Source organism: Cydia splendana, chromosome 8, assembly GCF_910591565.1.
Source record: "Cydia splendana chromosome 8, ilCydSple1.2, whole genome shotgun sequence".
In the NCBI taxonomy this organism is placed as follows: Eukaryota; Metazoa; Arthropoda; class Insecta; order Lepidoptera; family Tortricidae; genus Cydia; species Cydia splendana.
In genome coordinates, this window is record NC_085967.1 from 8,825,026 (window position 1) to 8,850,565 (window position 25,540).

The 25,540-nt window shown below is 35.5% G+C and overlaps 1 protein-coding gene and 1 non-coding gene across 2 annotated transcripts in view; both read left to right on the forward strand.

Moving 5' to 3' along the window:
• Positions 1-25,540, forward strand: part of LOC134792786 (BMP-binding endothelial regulator protein) — a 61,977-nt gene that overhangs the window by 7,862 nt on the left and 28,575 nt on the right. The window contains exons 2-3 of the mRNA XM_063764126.1: positions 17,856-18,021; positions 24,671-24,771. Coding sequence (XP_063620196.1) covers positions 17,937-18,021; positions 24,671-24,771 — 186 coding nt within the window. The 5' untranslated portion in view covers positions 17,856-17,936. The remainder of the gene's footprint in view (positions 1-17,855; positions 18,022-24,670; positions 24,772-25,540) is intronic.
• Positions 11,462-11,565, forward strand: LOC134793294 (U6 spliceosomal RNA). The gene has a single exon (XR_010144534.1). It is a non-coding gene; the product is annotated as a U6 spliceosomal RNA (small nuclear RNA).

The following is a 25,540-nucleotide window of genomic DNA, read 5'->3' on the forward strand; positions in this document are numbered from 1 at the left end:
CTTTTTTAAGGAATTGTATGCCCTGGATGCCAACTCATTTTAAGCCAAATCTTATAGAAAAAGGGGCAAGCTATGATGGCGCCATCTATGCAAACCTTTGACAGATGCCAAACCCATTGTATTACTAAGTATCTGGTCGAGGATCTGAGCAAATTATTTTAAATAACTGACCCCCCCGTATAGAAATTTGTTTGTAGGAGGGGTCAACTATCTCGGCAGCTGTCTGTACCTACATCATGTGAAAAGGATGTACATAAATTACGTGATGTAATGCTAATGATGTATGATTGTGATTTGTTGACAGCTACGATCAATTTCACAATTTGCGAACAAAATAACACTATCTAGCAAATTTAAAATGATTCATTATATACAAGAGATTATCAGCCAATGAATTCACACAAAGGCGTAGTTAATTGTGAAAGTAACAGACGTAACAGTGCATATTCGCTTATCTATGGGTGCGTCACAAGAATGGCATCCTTAGAAAGATGACGTATTATCACATAATCTATGCAATTATTCGAAGAATTCGAATAGTATCGAAGCTCACACCGATTCCTTTTGATATCTTAATTGCTCTCCGATACCGTCGCATACCGAGATTACCAGTCCATTGATGACGTACAGACAGACGGTCCTTATTCGGATAGTATTGAGGGAGGCATCGCACGACAGACAGTCGAATCATTTACGAGAACAAAAGTAAAACCGAAATTGAACAGAGAACAGAAAAACAAATAGGTGAGCACTTAATTAACTAATCAGTTTATGTGAAGCCGGTGTAAATTATAATAGTGCCGCGATCAGTTTAATATAAATAGATACCCGCATAAATTAAATCAGCTTGTTATTGTGAACAAAACTATTAACCTGATTTTATGATTAATCTAGTAGGTGCGAAATAACAGTAGCAAAGCATATTTTGCGTTCAATTTAACTACTATCTGAAATATTAAATTAGTAGCATTTGGAATACTCCGTAGTCCCTGTGGGTCTGGATGAATAGTGGGTACAGTGGGTTAGGTAGCTAGTTTACAGAGGACCGACACATATGGAAATTGCTCCACCAACAAGAGACTTACTCTTAAATATAATTATATTATGATGATGTAATATAAACTTTTCATTATCATCATGATAAAGATAAATCCGGTTTATAACATTCAGAAGATCTGATGATACAAAATTATATTATCAAATCAAAATTATATTATTAATTAATTTATTTAAATTGATTGATTGATTGATTGAAATAGCAGTTTGAAAGTAATGTATAAAAATTGTAAATAATAAATAGGTACTTACTGTAAAAATATCGCATTGTAACGTGAAATCGTTCAATGTTTGTCCGAGAGGACCTGTTGAAGGTCTATCAAGGGTAAGATCGGACTGTGCAAACGTAGACCTGTCCTTTTTATCCTTTATATAAGTTTGTCAAAGTACCTTTGTGGCAAATGGACGGTTATATTTACACTTTATATAGTTCGTTTTTTTTTAGCATTAGAAATAAGGTATTAAGGTATTAAGGTATCTTGATGTGACTTTTAATTGAAAAACACATTTTAAAAATAAGTTACGGCAAATATGTAACAATTATGAATCTAATACGATCATTGATATTCTTCTGTTTTCATAAGTAATAGTTATTGATTTTTAAAAACCGTTTTGATTTAAAAGACATGTCAAGATCGCTTACCTTCTTTCAAGTTCTTTCAAGTTTTGAAGGTACGAAAAAGATAATAAGGTCGTTGACAATGGCGAAATCGTAATAAATAATAGTACATTGTCCAACATGGGGCGTAAGTTGAATATTGCAAACGTGAGTAGGTAAGTTAAATCGCGACGGCTTGCCGGAGCGATTTATAGACTCGAGTTTGCAATATTATTACGCCCCGAGTTACACACAATGTTTTTCACCACACTTGCGATACAAAAATTAAGTATAAAGACAAAAAACTGTTAATTATGGCACTAGAAACTTCATAACTCCCTAGGGAGAACGATTTTTCTATAACTCCCGCTAAACCTGCGTGCAATTCCACATTTACTGAGCGAGTGTAATGAAAAAAACATTTCACACCATCAATTAGAAATAGGCAGTAAAATAATTATAAAAAACAATGAAGTTCATTATTTATCGCATTATTATGTATTACCCACATACCTACGATCACATACAGGTAGCTTACATATCATGAGAGGTGGAAGAATTTGTTTCATATACATATCACCGTATCACGGACGGTTGTCAACGACTACTATGATAAAATTTGGTCCCAGTGACGTTCCGAACAAGTGAAGATTTTTTGCGAATGTTTTCAGGCAATATTTTGCTTAAAAATCGATGCGTATACATCAGTACCGATCAATAAATGCTGTGTGAACGACAGTGGGTCGACATATGCACATTTGGGCCGTTCCAAAGAAACCCTACTTTTTAGATTTGAGAAATAAACTCATGTTATTTAGAAGTATTTTGATTTTCATTGGGCCCATGAAATATAAAAAAAACCACAGAAAGAGACAGAACAACAAATATTAAATTAATTTATGGTACCTAGGTAAACGTCCTAATGTTTCAATTTAAATAGTTGGCGCACTCTTACTCACGTTTGCTAGGGAATGAGATTAAAGGTGTCAACTATTTGGGCTTTGTCAAGGGAAATTTTCGTTACTATTTAAGCTTTTTTTACTTTTAATTATGCTAATTGGTCAATAATATACCTACAGCTGAAACATTTATATGTCAATTTGCCTTGGAACCCTTGACACGCAGTGCTTACTTTAAATCAACGTGTTTCCTCTTTCCGCTTCAATTTGATATTATGAATAGGAAGTAAACAACCTCATTAAATTAATTATATAGTTCACTGTTGTATCCGCCTTCTTCAATCATTTGATGTAACTATATATATATATATTATCTTGTTACTATGCCATATTGGAATACATTACGTTTTTATATACCTAAACTTAATTGTACTCATAATTGTATTTAGGTATACCACAATGCCAATTACTATTTATTTTATATAAACAAGCATATGGCTAGCTTTATGGAAAGCAGTCACCGCCGATAGTGAACAACTGCAACCCTGAGGTGACCCCTTAGAAACCTGTACACTCCTTTTTTGAAAACTCCCATATAAATTTGTTAAAGCTTTAGTTTTAGTAAGGCAGGGAGTTCATTCCATGGTGTTTTAGGGTAATGAAAAATAGGGCCGGATTTTTCCGGCCGACTCAGATTACTGTGTTAAAAAAAAATCCATGGTGCTATTTATGGCCGATAAGATAATTTTATTAAATAATGCAACCTAACATTATGCAACCTGAAGCAATTTATGTAGGAACCGAAGCGGAAAATCCCCAATATCCCAACATCAGCGTCACAGTTCATTGTTAAAAAGTTATCTATAGGTTGTTGTGGAATTGTAGCGTTTAAATCAGTGCGATAGCTCCATCGCTCGGCGACAATCAGACTGCGTGGGCATATCGCTGCGAGGTCGCGCCGCTCACCCCGCTATCGCGAGCTCGTTACCTCTATAATTAAATGCACACCCTGTACAGTGTTTAAACGAACTTTAAACTTACCGATCACAAACAGATTGGGTAAACACATATTTAGGGTTCAAGTGTCGGTAACGGAATTTGCAAGCGTTGTCTGGATTTCAAACCTCAAGTAAGCTCTAGAGCACTGAAGTGTTAAGGATGACTCATGTTAATAGACCGGGTCGTGTCCGGCGCGGAGCTTCCGGCGCATCATTTTCTATGGAAAGCATCACGTGATCGCCTCATGTCATAGAAAAGTAAGCTCTGGAAGCTCCGGCCCGGACACGGCCCGGTCTAACGTGAGTCATCCTTTACGCTTATGAAAATTAACTAGGCCTTGACTAAAAGCGATCTTTGAATCTAACGGCCTGATTCGAACTTTAAGATTACATCAAAGATATGCTAAAGATACGACAAGGCATGGATCGGATATGTCAGTGTCAAAAACGTCACTTCTGACACTGATATATCCGATCCATATCGTATTGTTTAGAAAATTTTTGACGGACGTAACGGGACGTGACGGATCAGGACGTAAGCAAACAAGTGTTAAGGGTGACAGGTGAATGGGCGTGAACAGGTGGGCGTAGTGTCACCCCACCCGATGCACCCCGCCACACCGCCACTCCCAACCGCCCTGCATTCTTAATTTCATCTTAACAATACTGGTTTGAAAACCTCTTAATTTGTGTCGACACGTCATTGTGTTTAGTTTTGCTATTTTGCACGTAGGTACAGCCAACTGTAAAAATATGGGTGTAGACAACTTACTCAAAAATATGTCCCATAGTTCCTAATTCACTGACATAAGAGTTATGTGACATATTTTTGAGATGATTTGTAAACTCACGTAATATGGGTACAGTCCTATATTACGTGAGTTTTTGAGCTGCAAGTTTTCTAAGTACTTACCGTTTAGGGTGCGTAACATTTACTCAGAAAAACTCACCATAAACACAACAAGTATAAAAAATGTATTGTATCAACCAGGGCACAAAGGGTTGAAATCATTGAAAAATTAAATTCTTCTTCTTCCTTGCGTTATCCCGGCATTTTGCCACGGCCTGGGGTCCGCTTGACAACTAAAAAAGGCTTGAAAAATGAAATTATAGCACTAAAAATGTTTGTAAATGAAATGAAGTTGGCCACATGCAGCAGCGCAGGTGGTCCCGGCGTCTAACAGCCTCCCGATTTTTTCAACAGTGAAATATTCATGATGCGAGCGAAGAGCTAACAATGCGCACATAACTCGACAGCTTTGTGTGTGTGATTGTCCGGATTATGTTAAGTTGATTATATCTTTTGTTCTAACTGATGTTTCATGTAGGTAATGCATAAAATAATCGATAGTCATCAGAACTTACGGTCATGGCAAGTCATGTCAGATATCTCTTGCATACATGTTACATATATATGAATGATGTAAAAATTTAAAAAAAAAATGTGGGAACATCAAAACCCAGTTTCTTCTCACATATTCCGCTAATTCAAATTAAAAAAATACAATTAGGTAAGAAGCAAATCCGTTCAAGGATTTAAAGAAAAATGTCTAATTTAATTAAAAAAACAAAAAAGAGTTCTAGAGATATAATATCTGGTAAGAAAGCTAATAAAAAGTATGTTACCAGTTTAAACATTCAAACATCTCCAGCAAGAATGAGCGCGGCACTATAGTTACGATCTAAATAGATGATTGTCTACTTTAGGTGTATAATCTCGGCAAACACAAAATGATTACGTATTCAAATCCAATGTTTGCAGTAGATAAGTGCAGAACAGTGGCAGACGGTAATCGTTACGTATAAGGTAAAATGTTCCGTTCCATATTTCCGTTCAAGTCAAAACCATAGTAAGCAGCTAATGCAAGTACTGTTAACAAACTGAACACCTCGTCTAAGCCAACCTAAGATGACTTTATCGTTTGATGCCAAGGGTATTATCGTTACTACTATAGCGACAGCTTGGTGGCCGTGGACTATATTTATTTATATTGTTGACACGTGTATGACTTATGTACAATTAGGATGACAAAATTTCGTACCTACTAATCGTTTTTTGTCTCGCACTCGTAGGTGAGTAGGTACAATCACATCAGAAAATACTTTGTATAAGGACAATTTAAATAAGAGCATTTTTCTCATGTTCTGTATTGGATCGAGTATCTACACGTATGTAATGTGCATTATGCATTAACATTGAGATAAGATGGGGTGATAAGCCACCAGTGACTTTTAATTGGTAAGTTTTGGTTAATTACTTACTTACCTACCTGCTTGCCATAAAAGTTGATGGGCCATAATTGGTCATAAGTATTCCATCAATTGCGAGCTTTTTGTGTCTCTCGCCTTAATTATGGTATTGACTAATTGATAATTTATTTGCATTTGTTACTTTAAAACTAATAGGATAAATAATGCATGGATTTGATAATATTGACAGATAAGTATAGTTTTTACGTGTGCCAGTAAAACAGTTACATAATTAATTAAAAAGGTAATACTATCTACATTTCGTGACACTTGAGATGTTTTATGTTAATCTAAGTAAACCATATAAGAACGGATACATAGGCTGGACGTTAAACTTTCATCGGGTAGTGCAGACTAAGTGGTCATTGCCGGCGCGACTCTCTACGCGGAACTGCATCCCGGAGGTCCCGCCCCAGTCGAGCGTCGAACTTACTGAGAAAAAACCAGTGTCCACACTGTCCACCTATCTTCTTTCGTTCCGCGTGTACAGTTAGCCGCGCATTGAGTAATCGGAGCCGAGAGCGGCGAGATAATGTTGCGCACGCGTGAAATATATATCCGAGTGTTTTAATTGCGGCCGCGTTCCGCTCCTGGACTGGTATGCGCGTGTCGCTGCTACGAAGAAATTCGGTCGAGGAGTGGTTTGCCTCACGGCGACCTTGCGCTTGCACAGCCTCCGCGCGGCGCTGCGCGGTGCCTCCGTGAAAGTCGCGATCTAGCGCCGCGCGCGCATTGGCGTCTCCGCGTCTTCATGTTTGCCTCGGGCCCTTTGGCCAAAACATGCTTTCTATAAATCCCTTGCATGCTTTTCTGAGCATAAATTAATTGAAATTAACACGTAAGTATTAGACTGTTAAATATTGATAGTTTGCTTGTCAGGTTTTCCGAGAAAATAAAAGCTTGAATGGTTATGAAAGCAAATTGATTTAGAAAAAAGATATGATTATAATCAACCTCTAATTAATAAACTTTGTAAGGAAGACGAGATCGTTCATTAGTGTTTCTTTGAGAGTTAATTTTGCTATGGAGAAATATATATTGGCGAGCTAATTCAAAACGAGTGCATGTGTGACAAAAACAAAGTTTTAATTACTAAGAGATCAGCGTTAATTAAAGGTTGATATCATGAATTACACATGTACCTAATTAAGAGTTATGACAGCGCAAGTGCTGGTTGAACGTGGCCATTTAATTCCTAAAGATACGACACCAATTATAACGATCATATACCATTACTACTTAACAAACAATCGAATTCTCTGCATATTGCTTGGCACTAAATTATATTTAAAAAAAAATTGCATTTTCTTGGCCAAAATAGGGCGGAGCATTACACAGGGTGTAACTGAAGTCGCAGAAAGAAATAATCAGACTTATCGTAGTAACTGAATATTTGTATAAATAATATATAAAGTAGATATATTATTCTACAATGATATAATAATAGTTTTTGCGAACCTAATTGAACATTGTGAATCGTAAATCGTGGAACTGTAGATTTTTGCCCAGCAGTGGAACATTGAAATCGGCTAGTAATAAATTAATAATAAAATAAAGTCGTATTAATTAATCTCCCCAATATTATCGGTCACTTAACAGCGATATTTTTAAAACAAATAACAAACGAAACAAAATCATTTTATAGCGCTACTAATTTAATCCTGTTACTTTATAAATATGAACTTTGACCAGAAAATTTAAATAATGGTGCTCACCTCACCGATACTTCAAATAAATTAGGTACATTTATTTTAAGTATCGGTATAAATAAATAACTTACATTTTGATGATTAATTCTTGAAATGCATGAAAATAAACTAATACAAATCGCAAGACCAGTTGAAACTTAAGAACATCCTTTATTTAGCACATTAATCCGAGAATTCCAATTATCGAATATATGTAATTAGGTGTTCGTAAATTCATAATTAATAATGCGAAAATGCGAACTCAGCACACAATTAATATCTTGCATGGGCTCGATATGCGCATAGGAATGTTTCATTAAGAAATCTATAAAAGTTCCATGACGGCTTATTGTATTAATTTATTTTCAGTTAATAATTATATAATAATTAAGTATATTTTTTTTTAAATAAATTAAATAGTTTAAATTTGGAACGCCAGAAGTTTTAAAACGGAAATGGAATGCATATAATTGTGGTTATTTACCCTTTATATTAGGTCATTACCTATGAAATTGGCGTTTTGTTCGGAGAATTTCAACGAAACACGAATTTCCATACAATTAATTTTGCGGATATTTTTTTGATGGCTAATTCAAACCAAACAAAATTTTTCCAGTAATTTTTGACACCTTTAAGGTATGTTTTCAATATCTCCATTTCTTGAAAATTGGTACCATTAGAAAAATATAAGTAATTTTAATACTCGAACCGACAGCACATGAAAAGACCTATTTTCAAGGCTTAATTCTGAACACTTAACAATAAAAAATAACAATTAATTGCTGTCAAGCAGTTTGGCGAAATCATATTGTAGTTTTATTGTAATTGTGTATGTACTTTTGTAAAAAAAAAAAAAACTAGGATCAGACTTATATCTATGAACAAAAACGCCAATTTCATAGGTAAGGACCCAATATTAAAACACTTGTCACTTCACGGCTTAAATATTAGAAATGTATTTAAGTAGGTAACGATAAAAACTTTTGAAATAACTTCTGTATATTAGTTAGTATAATTTATGCACTTATTTATAACTTTGTTATTTAATATTAACTTTGTTTTCCGCTTACTGCTCCTACACTAGATACTTTAGATTAGAAATTATTTTACTAAGGTAGGGCACTCAAGGTCTATTAACACATATAATATTATCACATTATTTTTGTATAAGACTGTTTGTTGCCTAAAAAAAATCAATTTAAAAAGGCTTAAAAAAGCAAAATAAAGTAATTCTTTCCTTTCCCTTAAGTCACTGTAATTCAGATTTTTGTGTAATAATATTCATGGAAAATTTGTTATAAATATAGGTAATTAGCATTCCGACATAACAGCACCATTGGCATGATGTAAAGTATCGTATGGAATTCTTTTTAAACATTTGATCAATGGCTTACTCAACGAGTTAGGTGAATAAACCGGAGTACATAATGGGACTGCTTAGGCCAGGCTTCCTGGATTGCTCGGACCCACACAAAGCTTTCCCGGAACATATTTAATCAGCGATGACTCAAACTTTTTAACAAGTCATTTTAGTGCTACCACTAGTACAATGTGGAGGGATATTGAGAGACAGAGTTTTAATTCCATTTACTACAAGGTATGTAAATGATATAAAATTATTATAAATACAATTTTTCAGAAGGTATTCTATCATTGAGGTTCATTATGAAATCATTTGTGGCTAAATGGGCAATACCTACCGATGCTTGGATCTTTAATGTTACTGTTTTTTTCATGTTTTTAACGATATAAGAAGACAAATAATTAGTTTTAGAATTTAATAGCGTTTTTAATATGTTAGCTATTCAAATAAAATGATTGCTTGATAATGTCCTACCACAGCGAAATATTTTTTAATTAGAAAAGTTTCAAAAGGTGCTTTAATAAACAAATTAAGCATAAAATTATATAAACTTACTTACACTTAAATAAATATATGATAATCCTTTACGGAAAATTCACGAAAACAAGTTGTTACATTTATATAAACAGTGTTGTCAAAACTCTATTTAGGTAGTTATTTCTATTATCTGTAGGTATACGAATATTTAATTAAAGCAGTTATGTTTTGCGTCTCTTATAAGTGATCTCGTTTATGTAAATATTTCGCGATAGATTTGTTGTTTAGTAACCCACGCGCTAGGGACAGGTACCTACTTCGCCAATTGATTTATGGCCGACCGATTGAAAATCAGGATTTAATTACTTTAACTAAAACACAACAACCTAATTAATTACCTGAGTTTTACACACCTGCGCTGTCAACACCCTTCCAATGGCACTTACGGTTTTTCTTCCGAAGTATGCCCCGCCCGATTTATAATATTTTATTGGATAAAAAATTTACTTCATAGAAAATCGAATCGAAAATTTCACACGCACTGTATAAATCCTCCTTCCTTATACTGAGATGTATTATCACAAAAAATATAGTAATTTGAAAAATAATCGGATAGTGAACGTAAATGTAAATATTTCATACCGTTCAAAAAGTTATTCATTACATTTTCCGAATTTATGTAGGTATTTACCTGTACCCACTTACACTTATTAACATTTTATCATGCACATTGTTGATCTTGGTCATTATCATTACCCATTCTTAGCAAGTAAGTACTTTAACTACTTATAACTTCAAGTAAAAATAAGTAAGTATAATGTCATAATAACGTTTTATCGTTTTCTGCGTACCTACCTAATAGGTATCAATTTAATGTTTCCATTTGTCGGGTAACTTTACGTGGATAAATGCTTTTTCTTATACCCACTTAACTGTTTTATAACTTCATTCCTTGTTTTTACTCTGATAATGATCTGATGTCATTAAAAGTATTTATCTTAAACACGAAGCCAAGTTCTAGTGAAATAAGTTGATGAGTAAATTATTGATATAATTATCAGGGGTTCAAGAATCAGTTAATTATTTAACCCTTAACAGAAGTTAATTTTTCGATTCAGGTTACGACATAAAAGGCCACCCACGATTAATTAGGTATTGTAAAAAAACGAATAGTTTTCTCTGTAATGATATTGATTAAACAACTGTACCGATATTCGAAACCTAAGAATAATATTGAGAATGGCAACATTGTGTTGTCGGTCGTATTGTCCTTTTCTAGCATATACGTCCCTCTCTCTCTCTCACACATTCCCACCACAGAGCAGTTGGTTTTGACAGGTGTTTGACAGTTACCGCCAAAACAAATTTCCAAGACATTGGCTTGCTGTTTTTCCATCTGGAAGGTCGTGAAGCTAAACTGCTGGTGAGTTTTTGAACTTGTACCCCAGTTTAGCTGACTATATTGAAAAACAGTTTCTAACGGCTTTTGCCGTTCGAAATAAATATTTAAATTTAATTGTCCGTTAAACAATCTAGCAAATAAAAACGATCCGGAATAGTGATGTGCAAGTGTTTTCAAAGGCTGCCTGCGCGCACCGTGGCTATGCCAATGAAAATACTAAAACACATGTTAGAAAACACATCGAGCTGGTAAAGCGTGCACGTGTCACCATTATAATTTAATTTTATACCTACATTAAGTCTCTTCAGAGTCTTGTTAGTTTAAATCTTTGTGTGTGTGTATAATAACGGTTGAAATTTTAATACTTAAATGGTGATCTGTGGAGGCATACCCTTCAGTTTTCAAGTGATTTTTGTGTTTTCGAATACGAAAGGATCGGATAGTTAATACGTGTTACGTAGAACCTACGTATGAAGGTAGAAGCTTATAGACGTGTAGGTTTTATCTGTCCAAGTATCTATCAGCAATTTGTCTTTTTATCCCGTTCCGGGTTAATATAATATTTATTGCAAAATTTATTTTTTGGTAATAAACTTGCTGATAAATAATGTGTATCCGCTTAGGAGTCGACGAAGCCCCGCTTCGCGGGGCTTCTATTTCCGCTCTGAGGGACACAAGGTAACGAACAAACCTACATCGCAAACATTGCATTTATTTTTGTGGAAAGTGAGTACTTCGGCAGTACATAAACTTAAATCTGACTAGACATAGAGAGAGATTAGCATGGCTCTGCGCAAGAATGACATGCGAAATCGTGAAGTATTTCACTCTTTATCTACCAACTTATATCTCTCCAACTAGATCATTGATTAAAAAAAAAAAAAAAAAAAAAATGGTTAAAATGTAGGTAATAGGTACCTACTTAAATAAATAACTTAGCAGGTACTTACAGCCTAAAAAGGTTAAGGAAAGAACTCTTGCATGTAGTTGCTATATGTGCTTGTGTTATTTTGGATTTGAATAATTTGATTATTAATTCTATACGTAACTACATCCAAGAGGGTCAATTCTTAAGCCTACCTATCTACCTACATAAATAGTACACTTGTAAACGTTTCAAATAAAATCGGAAGCCTGTGATTTGGAAGGGCATTAACGATACGGGAATCTTTAGATTGATTCATTGACGAAGACGCATGGTTTGGTTCATATTGTCAAATTATATTAGTTAACTGTAGAGTTAAAGTTTAGTTTTGGCAAATCTGCGCGTCACCGTGAATGACACTGTCTAAAAGTGCCTGTTAAAGCCTGCTTAAAGCCTTTTACCTTGTCGAGCAAGGAACCCGCAACTAAGGGAATATTACCCACAGGGTATTTGATTTGAATGATATTCTTAAACCTATGTCTGTTATGGTTCCACCTGCGTGAGGTGTGCCTAAGAGAATCTTTTATTCGTTCACAAACTAACGTCATGTTATTTGTGATAAAACCAATATATTATGTACCTATCTAAGCCTGCGCAAGGCTGCCATGTTTCCACCTGCGTAAGGTGTGCCAAAGAATCATTGATTCGTTCACAAACTGACGTCAAATTATTGATGATGATATTATAACCTATGTAAGCCTGCGCAAGGCATGTCAGACATATTCACAGAAATATAAATGATATGGTTATAACACAAGCGAGCGAGTAGGCCACAATCAGAAAAATATTACAAAGATGAATTTGTAAATATCTCCTCTTAGAGAAAGTAAAAAGGGTTTAAAATAATGTTTTGAGTAAAAATCAGTCGAAATAGGCAAGGCTTCGTTATTAGAGTTTTCATTTCTGTTTACCAATCTATTCTAAGGGTCCCGAACACCCTGTTGGCTAAACCCAAAATTGGGCTAATTAACTGTGGTAAAAGTGAAAACTACTTACTATTTACAATAACATTTCTAAAATCATAAAAGGTAAAAAATAACCTACGATTCCAGGCCTATCTCGACTCATTTTTATTTTAAAGATGATAAAATCTTTGCAACCTAATATATAAATAAAATTGTGGTCTGGAGACGCTAAGCCTCATAACTTGGGCGGCATAGATAATACTAAGAAATTTAGTCGCTGAATTTCGACTATAAGCCCAGGCAGAATATTGATAATTAGAATAAGGAGTGGTCAATCCTCCAAGGTCCAGATAATCTGTGGACTCTAATTAAATCAGGCTCGGTAAGCTCACGACACGACAGAGCTTACGATTCCATTCTGAAATAAGCTATGTTTACAATATATATTACTCATAGTGTGAAACAAACAGCCTGCTCAAGGTGTACAAAAGGTCCGTTTAACGGCCCTATGAATATCTAAAAACCTTTGAAGTCTAGGCCTGCTAAGGCAGACTAGAAATAAATACATATGATCCCAATGTAAAAGCAGCTCACAGTTGCATACATTATATTTGCCTTGAGAGCACTAGTCTTTCAGTTAATATGTTTACGAGTACCTACCTATGTACACGATATGACCAAGGTTACCTACCTATTTAATTATTATATCCCTGACTGCCATGGTATGGGAAATTATTATGTGCTGGCGGTGCTGCACAAGCATGTTTGAAATAAAATATACAAAACTGGCCTAACGGGCCTTTATGAATTATGTATTTTACACCCTTATGTCTGTATTGTGACCCTGGAAGTTTTAAACCACCTGTATCGTAAGTGCTCCCATGCACGGATTAAGTTTATTATAAACTACCCATGCCCTAACCTCAAGGGCAAGTGCTTCTATGCACGGACCAGATACTGTTACCGCTTAATTCACTTATCATGACTTGTCATAGTTTGATACTACACGTTTAACAAATTTAAGAACGTGGAATGTACCCACTACAAAAGGTTTTTAAAAACAGTGACTGAATGGTTTGCACGAAAGGTTCTAGCACAACTTCTGGGCGGTCACGCCTAGGGCATGACCCTCTAGTTCTCAATTTATACAAAATTATAGCATTGTGATACTGTTCGCTTGCACAATAAAATAGAGAAACAGGAGCACGCCTTGCGAAAAGGCGAAGCTATTTTGAAACGCCAAACTTTCAAAAATGGATTGAAATATGTAAATATGTCTTTGGTGTGGAACATGTACACCCAAACAAATGCAGTCATTTATTATATGTTGGCAAAACTCTGCCAAAGTGTTAGTCTGTCTGTACAGCGTAACCTGAAGGCATCAATGCACAATTGCACATGAATCTCTTGAAACATGGTGGATTAATTAATTTACACCCCGCCTGTGTCTTGCTCTTACAAAATCCACAAGTTAAGGACCTCAACCTATCTAGGTACCCTTCTTGCCCGAGACCTGAAAAAAATGTTCACTATAATCTCATGCAGTCAAGTGTCGGAAAACTAGGTCCACACACTTAGCGCTACTGTATATCTAAAAAGTCTGCCTTCCAGGAGGGGGGATGCTAATAGACTACCCTATATAGTAGGCCAGAAATATAGTATTCAAAAGCACACTGGTCCAAATCCAGTAATATTATATGTATTTCAAAATATAAAATAATTGACAATTCGGCGTATATTTGATATCAAAAAGTTACAATTATCCTTAGTTCATAAGGAGGATAAGTATACATAAATATCAAATAGATTCGACAAAGTGTTGACTCTAGCATTGGATGAAATAGGTCCCTCTTAAAGGGCCTCTGCGCTGTTGGCTTTGGGCCCACGGGTGCCCGGCAAAAGGTCGGGGACCCCATGGTCCGCACAGTTATTGCAAATAATGTATGATCACTAAATAAACACACAAATTTGCATTTTGGTTAAAAACACATATGCGATGAGCTAAGGTTTCGAATTAAGTACCTTATTCTTAATAATTTACACACTGGAAAGAGGAAACTGAATATTCAGAATTAAGCAATGCTATGAATGGTTTACATAAATTAAACCACTTTAGCGTTCAGAACCAATCAAGCTTATGCCTACTAGTAGGCACCAGATAAGGTAAACTACTCTTACTGCATATATAGAAATTAATGAGTACAATTAAGGTCACTTGATGATAGCTAAACATGAATATAAGCAGAATGAGCCTGCACCTTTACAAATATAATTGATAAGGTTCTGTGGCATTTCTATATTAACCATTTGAACGCCAATAGCACCAAAAAGCGTCATAACTAGGCGTGCCCACATGAGTGTTATGTTATGGCTTAAGCTCTCAAAGTAACCTTCACAATTTTAAGTAAGGTTTGTTTAGGTACATTAGCTCGCGTTCGCGTTAGTAAAGCGTACAAAGGATTAAATGCATTTTATAGCTATAACCAAGTATATAGCTCACACTGACTCACAGTCATTAAAGGAATTCAGTAATTCCCTATGACATTTTAGTAAGTAGGTACCCAATATTAACTTTGTGGGTAGTGATAGTGAATTATAACGAATATTTAAAATATTCGTCTACTTAATCCCGAGGGATTCTGAAAATAAGAAAGGTCTTGTCCTTGTTATATTCCTGCAACTGCTTACTTTACTAGATGATTATTATCAAATTTGTTAATAATTGGGAGTTATAAATAAAAACTACTCGAGTACTTTATGATTTTATTCTTTTCATACTTGAATTACATCACTCCTTACCACAGATGTTGTATGCTCCTTGAAGAGTAGACTGACTTATCTCATCTTCTTTTACCTAGTTTTCACATACTAATTAAGTATAGCACCATTGTGGTGACTCATTTTTTCTCTTTGAACATTTATAAGTACATTAAGTACGTATATGAAATGTAAAGTTAGTAACATAATATAATGGTATATCAAATTGTATGCTTTACATAATACCTCTCTCCTCACAGGTGTTAAAATAAAGGGTGTACTACATAACTAATTAAACACACGTAATATAATAATATGTATTACATATACATAATAAGTACATGTATAATCACATTGGCTTGGCGTCTTCCCACCACCAGGCGATAACAAACACGTCTCAATATTATTCTTAGGTTTCGAATATCGGTACAGTTGTTTAATGACAGCGTTTTACACAAAAATAAAACGCTAATTAAATAACTTACCATATTCGAAACCTAAACTTTTAATCCTGCCTGGTGTAAATATGTATAATTTTGAGACAATGACTTGGAAATTTGTTTTGGCGGTAACTGTCAAACACCTGTCAAAACCAACTGCTCTGTGGTGGGAATGTGAGAGAGAGAGAGAGGGACGTATATGCTAGAAAAGGACAATACGACCGACAACACAATGTTGCCATTCTCAATATTATTCTTAGGTTTCGAATATGGTAAGTTATTTAATTAGCGTTTTATTTTTGTGTAAAACGCTGTCATTACCTAGCGATTAGTAATGGCACATAACTTCCTGCAGGCGCCAGTAGCTAATGTTTTATTCTCGCAGTAATGGCTAATCAATGTGTAAACAGGCCTTAAGTACTCGTACCATCAACTTTTTTGGTCTTGAGTTAGGTACAGTTTTAAGGTATATAGTATATCGAAAAAAACTTGGCAGAAACATCTTCCGTTTCTTCCAGCAGATTGTTGACACGAAGATACTATAATTATGCAGTATTATGCTCAACAATTCAATTGGAACACTATTAAAATTATTATACTCTCAATTATTTTGCACGTTCCCTATCAATGATTGATGTTGGTTGTTTTGTGCAAGTAGGCGCTCGTTTAATGTGAATGTATGTGCTCCGTTTACGGCAGGCGTTTACAAGTAACAAAAAGTATTAAATTAAAGAGAGTCAATTATTATTTTTTGTATTTAGCTCAAAATGCATTACCAAAGAGGATGTAAAACCGGAACTAGCGTAATTGACAATACGGCGAGACTTTTGCAGGCGGCTGCGTGCGATCGTGTAAACACACTTAATATGTATCACTTTTTGCTCTACTCTATTATTAATGAATAAAATGGTATATGTCCGAGAGTAGGTACTCGAGGTCATCGATCTCGCGGAATGTTATAAAAAATTACGCTAAGGACGTTAGTTCGCTATCAAGCGCAGAAACGGCACTGCAAGGGGTCATTAAATCTACGATTAACATTGAATTATTAATTCTCAATTGGGTATAAACATAGTTTGCAGTTACTAAGGATATTTCGTGTTTGATTGTTGATCAAATATCTCGCAGTCTCGTTTACTTAGATATGTCAACGATTGAATTTAGTGTTTGTACACTTTGTAAAGTGAACCTGTCTACCTAATTGTATTCTTAGATAACTTAGTCAGGTTAAAAATGAGGCAAAACATGATTACTTACATGATTTCTATATGAAGCAAAGTTATTACTTATGTTATTTATTTATTATCTATATTTTTGACTAGGGACATCAATTAGGATTGCAATGACAATGATTGTTTGTCGGTTGCACGTTGAGTGTGAGCACGTTTAGAACATGAACCTTTATGACTGTCGTTGTGGTCATCGTAGTGGTTAAAATGTGTAAGCTTGGTTTCCTAAACGTAGTTCTAAAAGGGAAGGCAGCACCCGCGTCCTACTCTATCGATCACCAACGATGTACCACATATCTGGGTCGGTACTGCAAAAAGTCCCAATAAATAAATTACTTATCGCTCATTTGAGATAATTTGGAGTTCATTGACTGCCTCGCGCTACATTCGACGCGCCAATGTTCAATAGTTTTTGTTGGAATATAATTATCACGATTTTAATTTGAAATCTTATCCCTATATGAGCATTTGTTTTTATAGATTCAGGTGCCTAATTAAGGAGTAGTTAAAATATGATATAAATCTGCACGTTCTGTGTCCCATGGCAAATCACCACTTCTCCGCGCTCTTCAATACCCATATTAACGTGCTCTTCGAATCAGCACCGGAATTTTATGTCTTAGCAAATAGTTGGATGGAGAGAGTGTATGAAGTTCTGTGAGATGATGGATAAACGTGAATCTTCTGTCTTGTATTTTTTTATATAATTATATTTAAGTCCTAACCTATCATAACGATTGATTAACATATTGATCAATTAAGTTTCAGTTTTGACTACATATTATTATTTATGTAGGGCTGGGGCTGTACCTTAAATACATCTTCTTGTAATAAAATTTCGAAAATAGTACACTAAACATTGTTTCAGGTGGTGCGCACTCGTGGCGTAGCGCGAGTGTGTGATGCGAGGGAGGCGGCGCAGCGGGCGCCGGCGCCGGTAGCTCCGATCATGCTCGGCCCGCGCGCTGCCGCTCTCTGTCTGCTCGTGCTAGCCGTCATCGCCGACACCGTGCAGGCGTCCACCGCGGTCATCAGTAAGTAGCATCTTTCCGCACTGAGCGTCGGCGCCGGTATCTTAGGGCTGACTTAGACGGCGCGCGAACTCGCATGCGATTTTAGTTACATTGCGGACTGTTGGTGACGGCCAATTCAACCGACCGATTAAAACCCGCAATGGAATGAAACTCGCATACAAGTTCTCGCATAGTCTAAATCAGCCCTTATTTGTATCAATAATATTAATATGTTTACGATTTTTTCTTGCATCGATTTCGCTTGAGGTGAGAATTACTACTTTACAATTACGGTTTAATTATCACTAAGTGCCTACGTGTATATTTTGTGGTGACCATCAGACACCTCCGACCCTTTCGTTTGATAGCGAATCGCTGACACGTATCGTCCATCAAACCATCTTGATCGTGTTTTAAAAATTAAATATGTATCTACTGAGTTTAAATTTTTAAATTCCCTGCCTGCATGTTTTGTCCATAGGCCGTCGTAATTAACTAGTAGGTTACTTTTTTACTCAATGCTACGGCGTAGCACCTGTAGCGATCAATTACTGATTTTTTGTATTTTCATTAACAAAAAAAAAACACTTTTTTTGTTGCGTTGTTCGAGTAAGATTGAAGTGTTTAGATTTGTTATTTTAATAAAAACGAAATAAGTAACGTTAGGAAAAAAGGATAAAAAAACTCACGACGAAACTGACAACATAAGTATTAAGTATGGCATAGTATTTCCCGTATATTAATAAATGCTGTTTCCCTGGTAACATTCGGCTTTATTGGATTTAAGAGTAAAATAATTATTGTTACATCTAAGTGGTGTTATCTTGCGAATGTTGGTTCCTAAAATCAGATACAAAGGGAATGGTTGATTGTAAACAATAGGGTACGTTTTAAATCGTATGTGCGTATACAACATATGCAATCCAGTGTTTAAGACGGCTCTTGATTAACAATAAATGTTGTTAAGGTGCATACTTTCATTGGTTGGGTTTCACAAGGCACCTCACAATAAACGGGTTGCTCTCGGCGGTTACCGGTTGCACAATGCACAAGGTGCTCGACGACAATTCTTCGGTTGCGAAACCGCGCGGTCCCACATAGATCACAGCCTCAGTGGCGCCCGCGCGGTGAATGGTTCCATTAGATACTACACACGTTTACTTCAAAATCACGATTTAAGATCAGGATTCAAGGATTTAGGAGCGCTTCGTGAGCGAGGCCGTTGTCTTACTCGTATCTTGTTCGTTTAATTATCCTTTGGTACTAAAATTTGTCCTATCTACTGATACTAACCAAAACGCGCTAGGTGTTCATGTGGTAGTACAGCCAGCATGTAGGTAAGTAGTGAATATAGCAACACACCAACAGTATGGTGGTGGTATTAGTGCTCGACGCGGTCCCAGTACATGTCATCTTGAAACTTAAGTCATTGTCAATAGACGTGACAGTAGGGTGTCATCTATTGGGCATTAGCATGTCGAGCACTAGTTACCTTATCAGCTTACCTAAATTTACAAATAGAGAAAAAATCTGTCCGGTTTGTAGGTAGCCAAAAGCATGTGTCACATTCTAATTGTTTTAAATAGGAAATACTACTAAAGTCAGTCCATGAAAAGTCTGCAGCGGATTTGATAGCCCACACAGCAGATAGCATAACGCACGTGTTATTTTAAACGTCAAACTTCTATGAAATTATGACGTATAAATGACACTTGCACTGCGTGGGCTATCAAATCCCCTGCAGACTTTTCTTGGTCCGACTCTATTTGTGTAAAGCTATTAGGTAGATAATGAGTGTGACTGTTGTCGTGTAGTGTCAAAGTATCATTCGCTACTGTTCATGCTGACTGTACCTTCGTTATTTTCACATGGAACGGAAATTGTGGAATTATGCACTTATGCAGTGTATTTACTCTGTCCCTAAGGCAAGTGTATCTACAGGAGCAGCTTTCTAAAACTTATCCTCATCTAGCCGCCATTACTAAAATGACCAATAATCGTGCAGCTTATAACTATTTTATGGATATTTTACGCGAGCCTTTAAAATTAAAACACCGCAATCATACTGCGTGTAAAGTGTTTAAAGCGCCGTATATTTTCAAGATTTACATAATTTCTAGTAACTAGCGTGTGTAATGTAATTCTAACCGCTACAGGGATATTACTTAAGTAAATCGAGTCCTTTAAAATTTAATGTACTTTTATGATGAAAATACGCATATACGTCTACGTTTTTATCTGTTCTTTCGAAGATTAAAGATTCTCGCCATGTTTAGGTTATAAAATTGGTTAAACCACAAATAATTATCACCCTTTTTTCTGCCAAAATGCTTTGCCTAGCTTTCTCGTATCAAAAAGTCAATATTTTATTCCAACTGTGAAGAATACGTAGGTACTTTGCTATATCAACTTATATAAAAACTGACACGTTTGAAGTTTATCGACTCCTTTGTTATAAAAAATTACAACCATATAGATACCTATTAAAACTGGTCGACAAACTATAAATGACCTTCGCGTTATCAAATTAGACATAGTAACTTCAAATCACGTATCGTTGCCTACAATGCTATATTAACGACCAAGTTCAATGTCAATTCTATATTGACATTGATGTGCGATTAAAATTCGTTTATCTATGAATGTCAGGCCTTATCTATAGCACTCTTTCAACACAAACGGCAAAGGCCGGCCGTGCCGCGAATTTAATCGGCATGGAGCCATATTAAGAAATGAAAATTTATACCAATATAATACCAATTCGATATGAATATTATTACGTCGCGCTTGCACATATTACACACGTGGCTACGGAGCAAGCGAACGCACACAACAAATAAGTATTCAATGATATAACGAAAATAAGGCCTCTGGATGTATGTGTATCTGCCAACTATTAAAGGAACACTAAATTAGAAACCACTTCAATATGCCTGTCGCCCGTGCCGCATAATTTCTACATATACATTTGTCAAAACGTCCAGATACAAAGCAAATATTGCCACAACTAATAGTCCGTATAATCTCTAACAATACGAATTACTTGATTCGTTCATTTACTGATTTATTCTTAAATTCGTTTGCCTTGAAAACCACTGGTTGCTATGGGATTAAAAGCGTATTATGGAATACAAATCTGACCACGCACCGAGAAGATACTGGCCATAATGTATGCGAAATATTACGGTTCGTATAGCCAACAATACATATTATTATACTTAATGTCAATCTGTTATAAGTATTCCACTTCTTATTTAAATATAGTGCCTGTGCATAGAATATCGGTAACATTTACATATGTTATAATAAAATATAAAAAATTTAAACAATATTTGACACATAAAAAAAAATCTTGATCATACTATGTATACAACCGACAGTACAGATAATAAGCAATATTCGTATTTATTAAGAAAATATACAAAACGAGCTTACCCTAAACAAAAACAATAGTGAACAACAGGCAGTACCTATTGTATGTACTTAGCTAATAAGCGGTTTCTCTCGCTTGTACGTTCGTGAGAATTATATTAAATCTGTGGGCACTTTTCGTACCTAAGCGAGCACACATTAATTACCAAAATATTGACGCAGGACAGCCTCGGCCGGTGCTGGAGCCGGCTACGTAATAAGAATGCGGATACGCAACGACGCGACGTAACGTCTATGTCATCTCTGCGATACACTGCCAGAGCCAGTGTTTATACTGTGCCACGTGATAGTGTGCTGTGATCAGTATTCAGTAGTCATTGCTATCGAATGTGTATTTTTTGCTGACAAATAAAATCAACTTAAAATGTAATGCAGAGAAAAAAGGGAACTTAGCCCAGTATCAGTAGTCAAACCTATAAATAGACAATCTGCCCGATTCGAACTTTAAGATACGTCGATTAATAGATCTAGAAACGATATGGATTAGATGTGTCAGTGTCAAAAATGACGTTTTTGTTTGAAGGAACGTCACATTTGACACTGACATATCTAATCCATATCGTTTCTTGATCTATTAATCGACGTATCTTAAAGTTCGAATCGGGTCGACTACTTAAGTATTTATCTATTTGAGGAAAATTCGAGGCACTAATATAAAAATATCGTAGGTATATTATAATACCATAATTTTAAGTCGAAATAATCTTACATATATTCTTACTAAACTTTCATGTTGCTTTTTTATAATAATTAAATTGGTTAAATGCGAGGAATAAAAATAGGTTAGCGACTTGATTTATATAGTATTACAATGTATCTTTCTTTGAGTATCCGTGTTTACAGTAGAATACCTACTTTGGATCATTATGTTTATTTATATATTACCGCCAGAGGCAATATAATACTACTGGCGATACAACTTCTTTTACTTAGCGCCGCTCGATTCGCGCGTGGGCGTATTACTACGTTCGATAATTATATTCTATGCATATCATTTGGTTTCCTTGTAGCACACGGAACGTTATAAATTAATACAATATAATAATATGACCAAATAATCGATGCTCACGGAGAACCGCAATTTTAAGAAAAGTAATTCGATGATATTTTCCTTAACACGTTCCGATTCGATAAGTATAATAAAACTTGACAGAAGCTGCTGTGTGATAATTTTATGACACGAAAGTTACTGCCATAAACATTTCAACATTTATTCACCTTATGTCTTTGGAATAAGGAAAAAAGTGTTTACATGTTTATGACGGACGGGACATGGGATCATGTTTGTAAGTAATATAATATAAGAAAAAACATATCCCTGGAATCGATTTGAAATAAAAATCACGCCGTTAAATATTTTTATGGGATTATATGTAGGTAGGTATATCATAAATATTTAAGTGCTGGATTGAATTACCTTTTGTCCAATATTTTTTATGAATGTGGGTATACTTACTCGTAATTCGTTAGAAAGTTTATTATTTCATCGAAGGTAACTAACATGTTTTGTCAATGTCAGATAAACTGTGTTCAAGGTCGGTTGTAAATCCGAACCGTATATTTGAAATGTAAACTTTGGAGATTGGATAATGTTATTTATTTGACTTATCTACATAATCCTATAACACCGATGGTTAGTAAAGACGCAGAAGACAGATCCAGTAAAAGATTTTTTATCAAATATAATAAAGTAAGTATGTTTGTTAATGCATAGGTACCTATATGTAAAATGGAGTTCAATAGAAATGACAAATAATGTAACATATGCATTTACCTTTTTTACTTCATAATATCGCACTTTTTAAGGATAATCAGGATATTATCCATATTTTATCTTAAGTACATACCAATACCATAACTTAAATCTTTTATTTATATCGATTTTTAGTTAAAAAAAACATATCGGTCACGCTTACGCTTACTGAGAGTGAGAGAAGAGCACGAACTCACTGGGCCTTAATAGATCTTCTTCAGTTAACTTTTACACGAATAAAAACAATTGGTGCTCAGAGTCGGTAGAAATTACATTTGACTAAAATGTTGCATTGTTGAATACTTAGGTACCGCATCGATCCTGAAGGCTCGATGTTTTTTTTGTTGTTAACCAAAAAAGTAGTAAAGATAGACGTAAATAATAAATAAAATATGGCTGTTTTCAAATTGTGAAAGAACGCGTCTAAGGGGGCTTTGATTCCATAAATCTATTAATCGATTGCGTCGTAAATGAAATCCTTAAGGCAGAATTGTTTATACTTATCTCTTGTATGTAGACGTAATTAATTAAATTCTAAAAGTTAATTGCCTCAACATCGAAATGATATTATTTATGCACGATTTAACACTTTGAAAATGACTGTTGCATTTAGGTGAACACTTGAATAGGCTTCGACAGTGAACATATTTCAAACGATTCATTTCACAAATCCATGTAACCGCAGCCGTCCGGTATTTGCGTCGGCCAGTGCGGCTGGTGCAACGCTTGCCTGCTATAATAGGACATTCGCTTCCCACGCCGCGACCGCACTCCTCCGCGTGGTCACTGCTAGAACTCACTCCCTGACCTAATCGTGTCTGTCAGCATAGATGGCTCCACGGGTCACTGAATACGCTCTTGTAGCTAAAGGGTTTCAAAAACATGTTAGTTACCAGCTAATACAATTGGCTAAAACTTTAAACAAAAAATGGCTGACTGTCTTTCCAAATAGGTAATATTTAAGTCCTCAAATTTTACAAGATAGTAAGTTTATTCAAAATTATCATTAATGATATACATTTTGTTAACAATGAATGTACCTAACTTAATAATTGTATTAACCATTAAAACCACGCCGGAAGGTTTTTAATTAAATGCTTCAGAATTACTATCCCGTTTGCCAAAAAGTCGGCTAGAGCAGATATCTCGGGTGGAGAGTGTGATATGTTATCGTGTCACTTTCTCACTTTGCATGTCGAACTGCTCCCCAGATGGGTACCTATATATTTTTTTGGAGATCTAAGTAGCTGTTTCAATATTACATCTCTTTTAACTTAAACATGCATCTCGTAGTTATAGACGGTCAAGCAAATCTTGTCAGTAGAAAAAGGCGCGAAATTTACATTTTCTATGAAACGATATCCCTTCGCGCCTACATGTTTCAAATTTGCCGGCTTTTCTACTGACAAGATCTGCTTGACCTTGAAGTTTAGTTGTGCGTGCACTAATGTACGACTAATCTAAGGCTGTGTGCTTGTGTTACAGAGGGTCGGCGCGAGCCGTGCTCCAACGAAGGGGAGCCAGTGCGTCTTAACGACAAGAGGCTGGACCAGAACTGGGGCAACTGCTTTCGGTGCCATTGCAAGGTAGGTAAAATGGCATGCCACCATGTGGACTTACCATGAAATCTTGTCATAACACAAATACAAAATACAAATACACACAACATTAACAAACAGTAAAATAAATCTTTACGAGCGATTCACAACGTCACTGTGACATTATTTTATGATGGTCTCCGGGCTTCACATTACTACATATTTTATAACTGTATTGGGACCTATCTTACATTCAGCTGTGTTTTCTATAATACTGGGCACAGGGCCGGATTAACCCTAAGTCAAAGTAGGCAACTGCCTAGGGGCCCCGGCTCGGCTAGGGGGCCCCGGCGGCTCAGCGCACACCAAATAAAATTTTGTTAGGGTTCCATTAGGGTCAAAATTCATGAGTATATTTTTTATTCTTATACCTAATAATGAGTATTATTGCCTGTATTATTGAGCTTTGTTATTGTTTTTTTTTTCGATCCATTCTTTAACTTTAAATTAATGAAATACTGTAATAAAATTGAAGCAATAGGTACGTTACAGTATACGGCGCGTATTCTGCGTTGTATAAAGTTCTCCTGTTATATAAAGTTGTGAAAGTGTCCCCAGTTTTTTAATAGGAATGCTCGACCTTCAGCCTCACTTTTTACCTCAATTTACCATTGGTTTGTGTTCCACATCTCAACTTCAGCTTAGCCTTTGACCTCGCTGCGCAAAGCTCGGCCTGCGGTCTCGCTTTTTAATACAATGGACATTGGACATCGTGTCTGTGCTCAACTATTTATCCTGAAGCCTGATGAAGCACGGC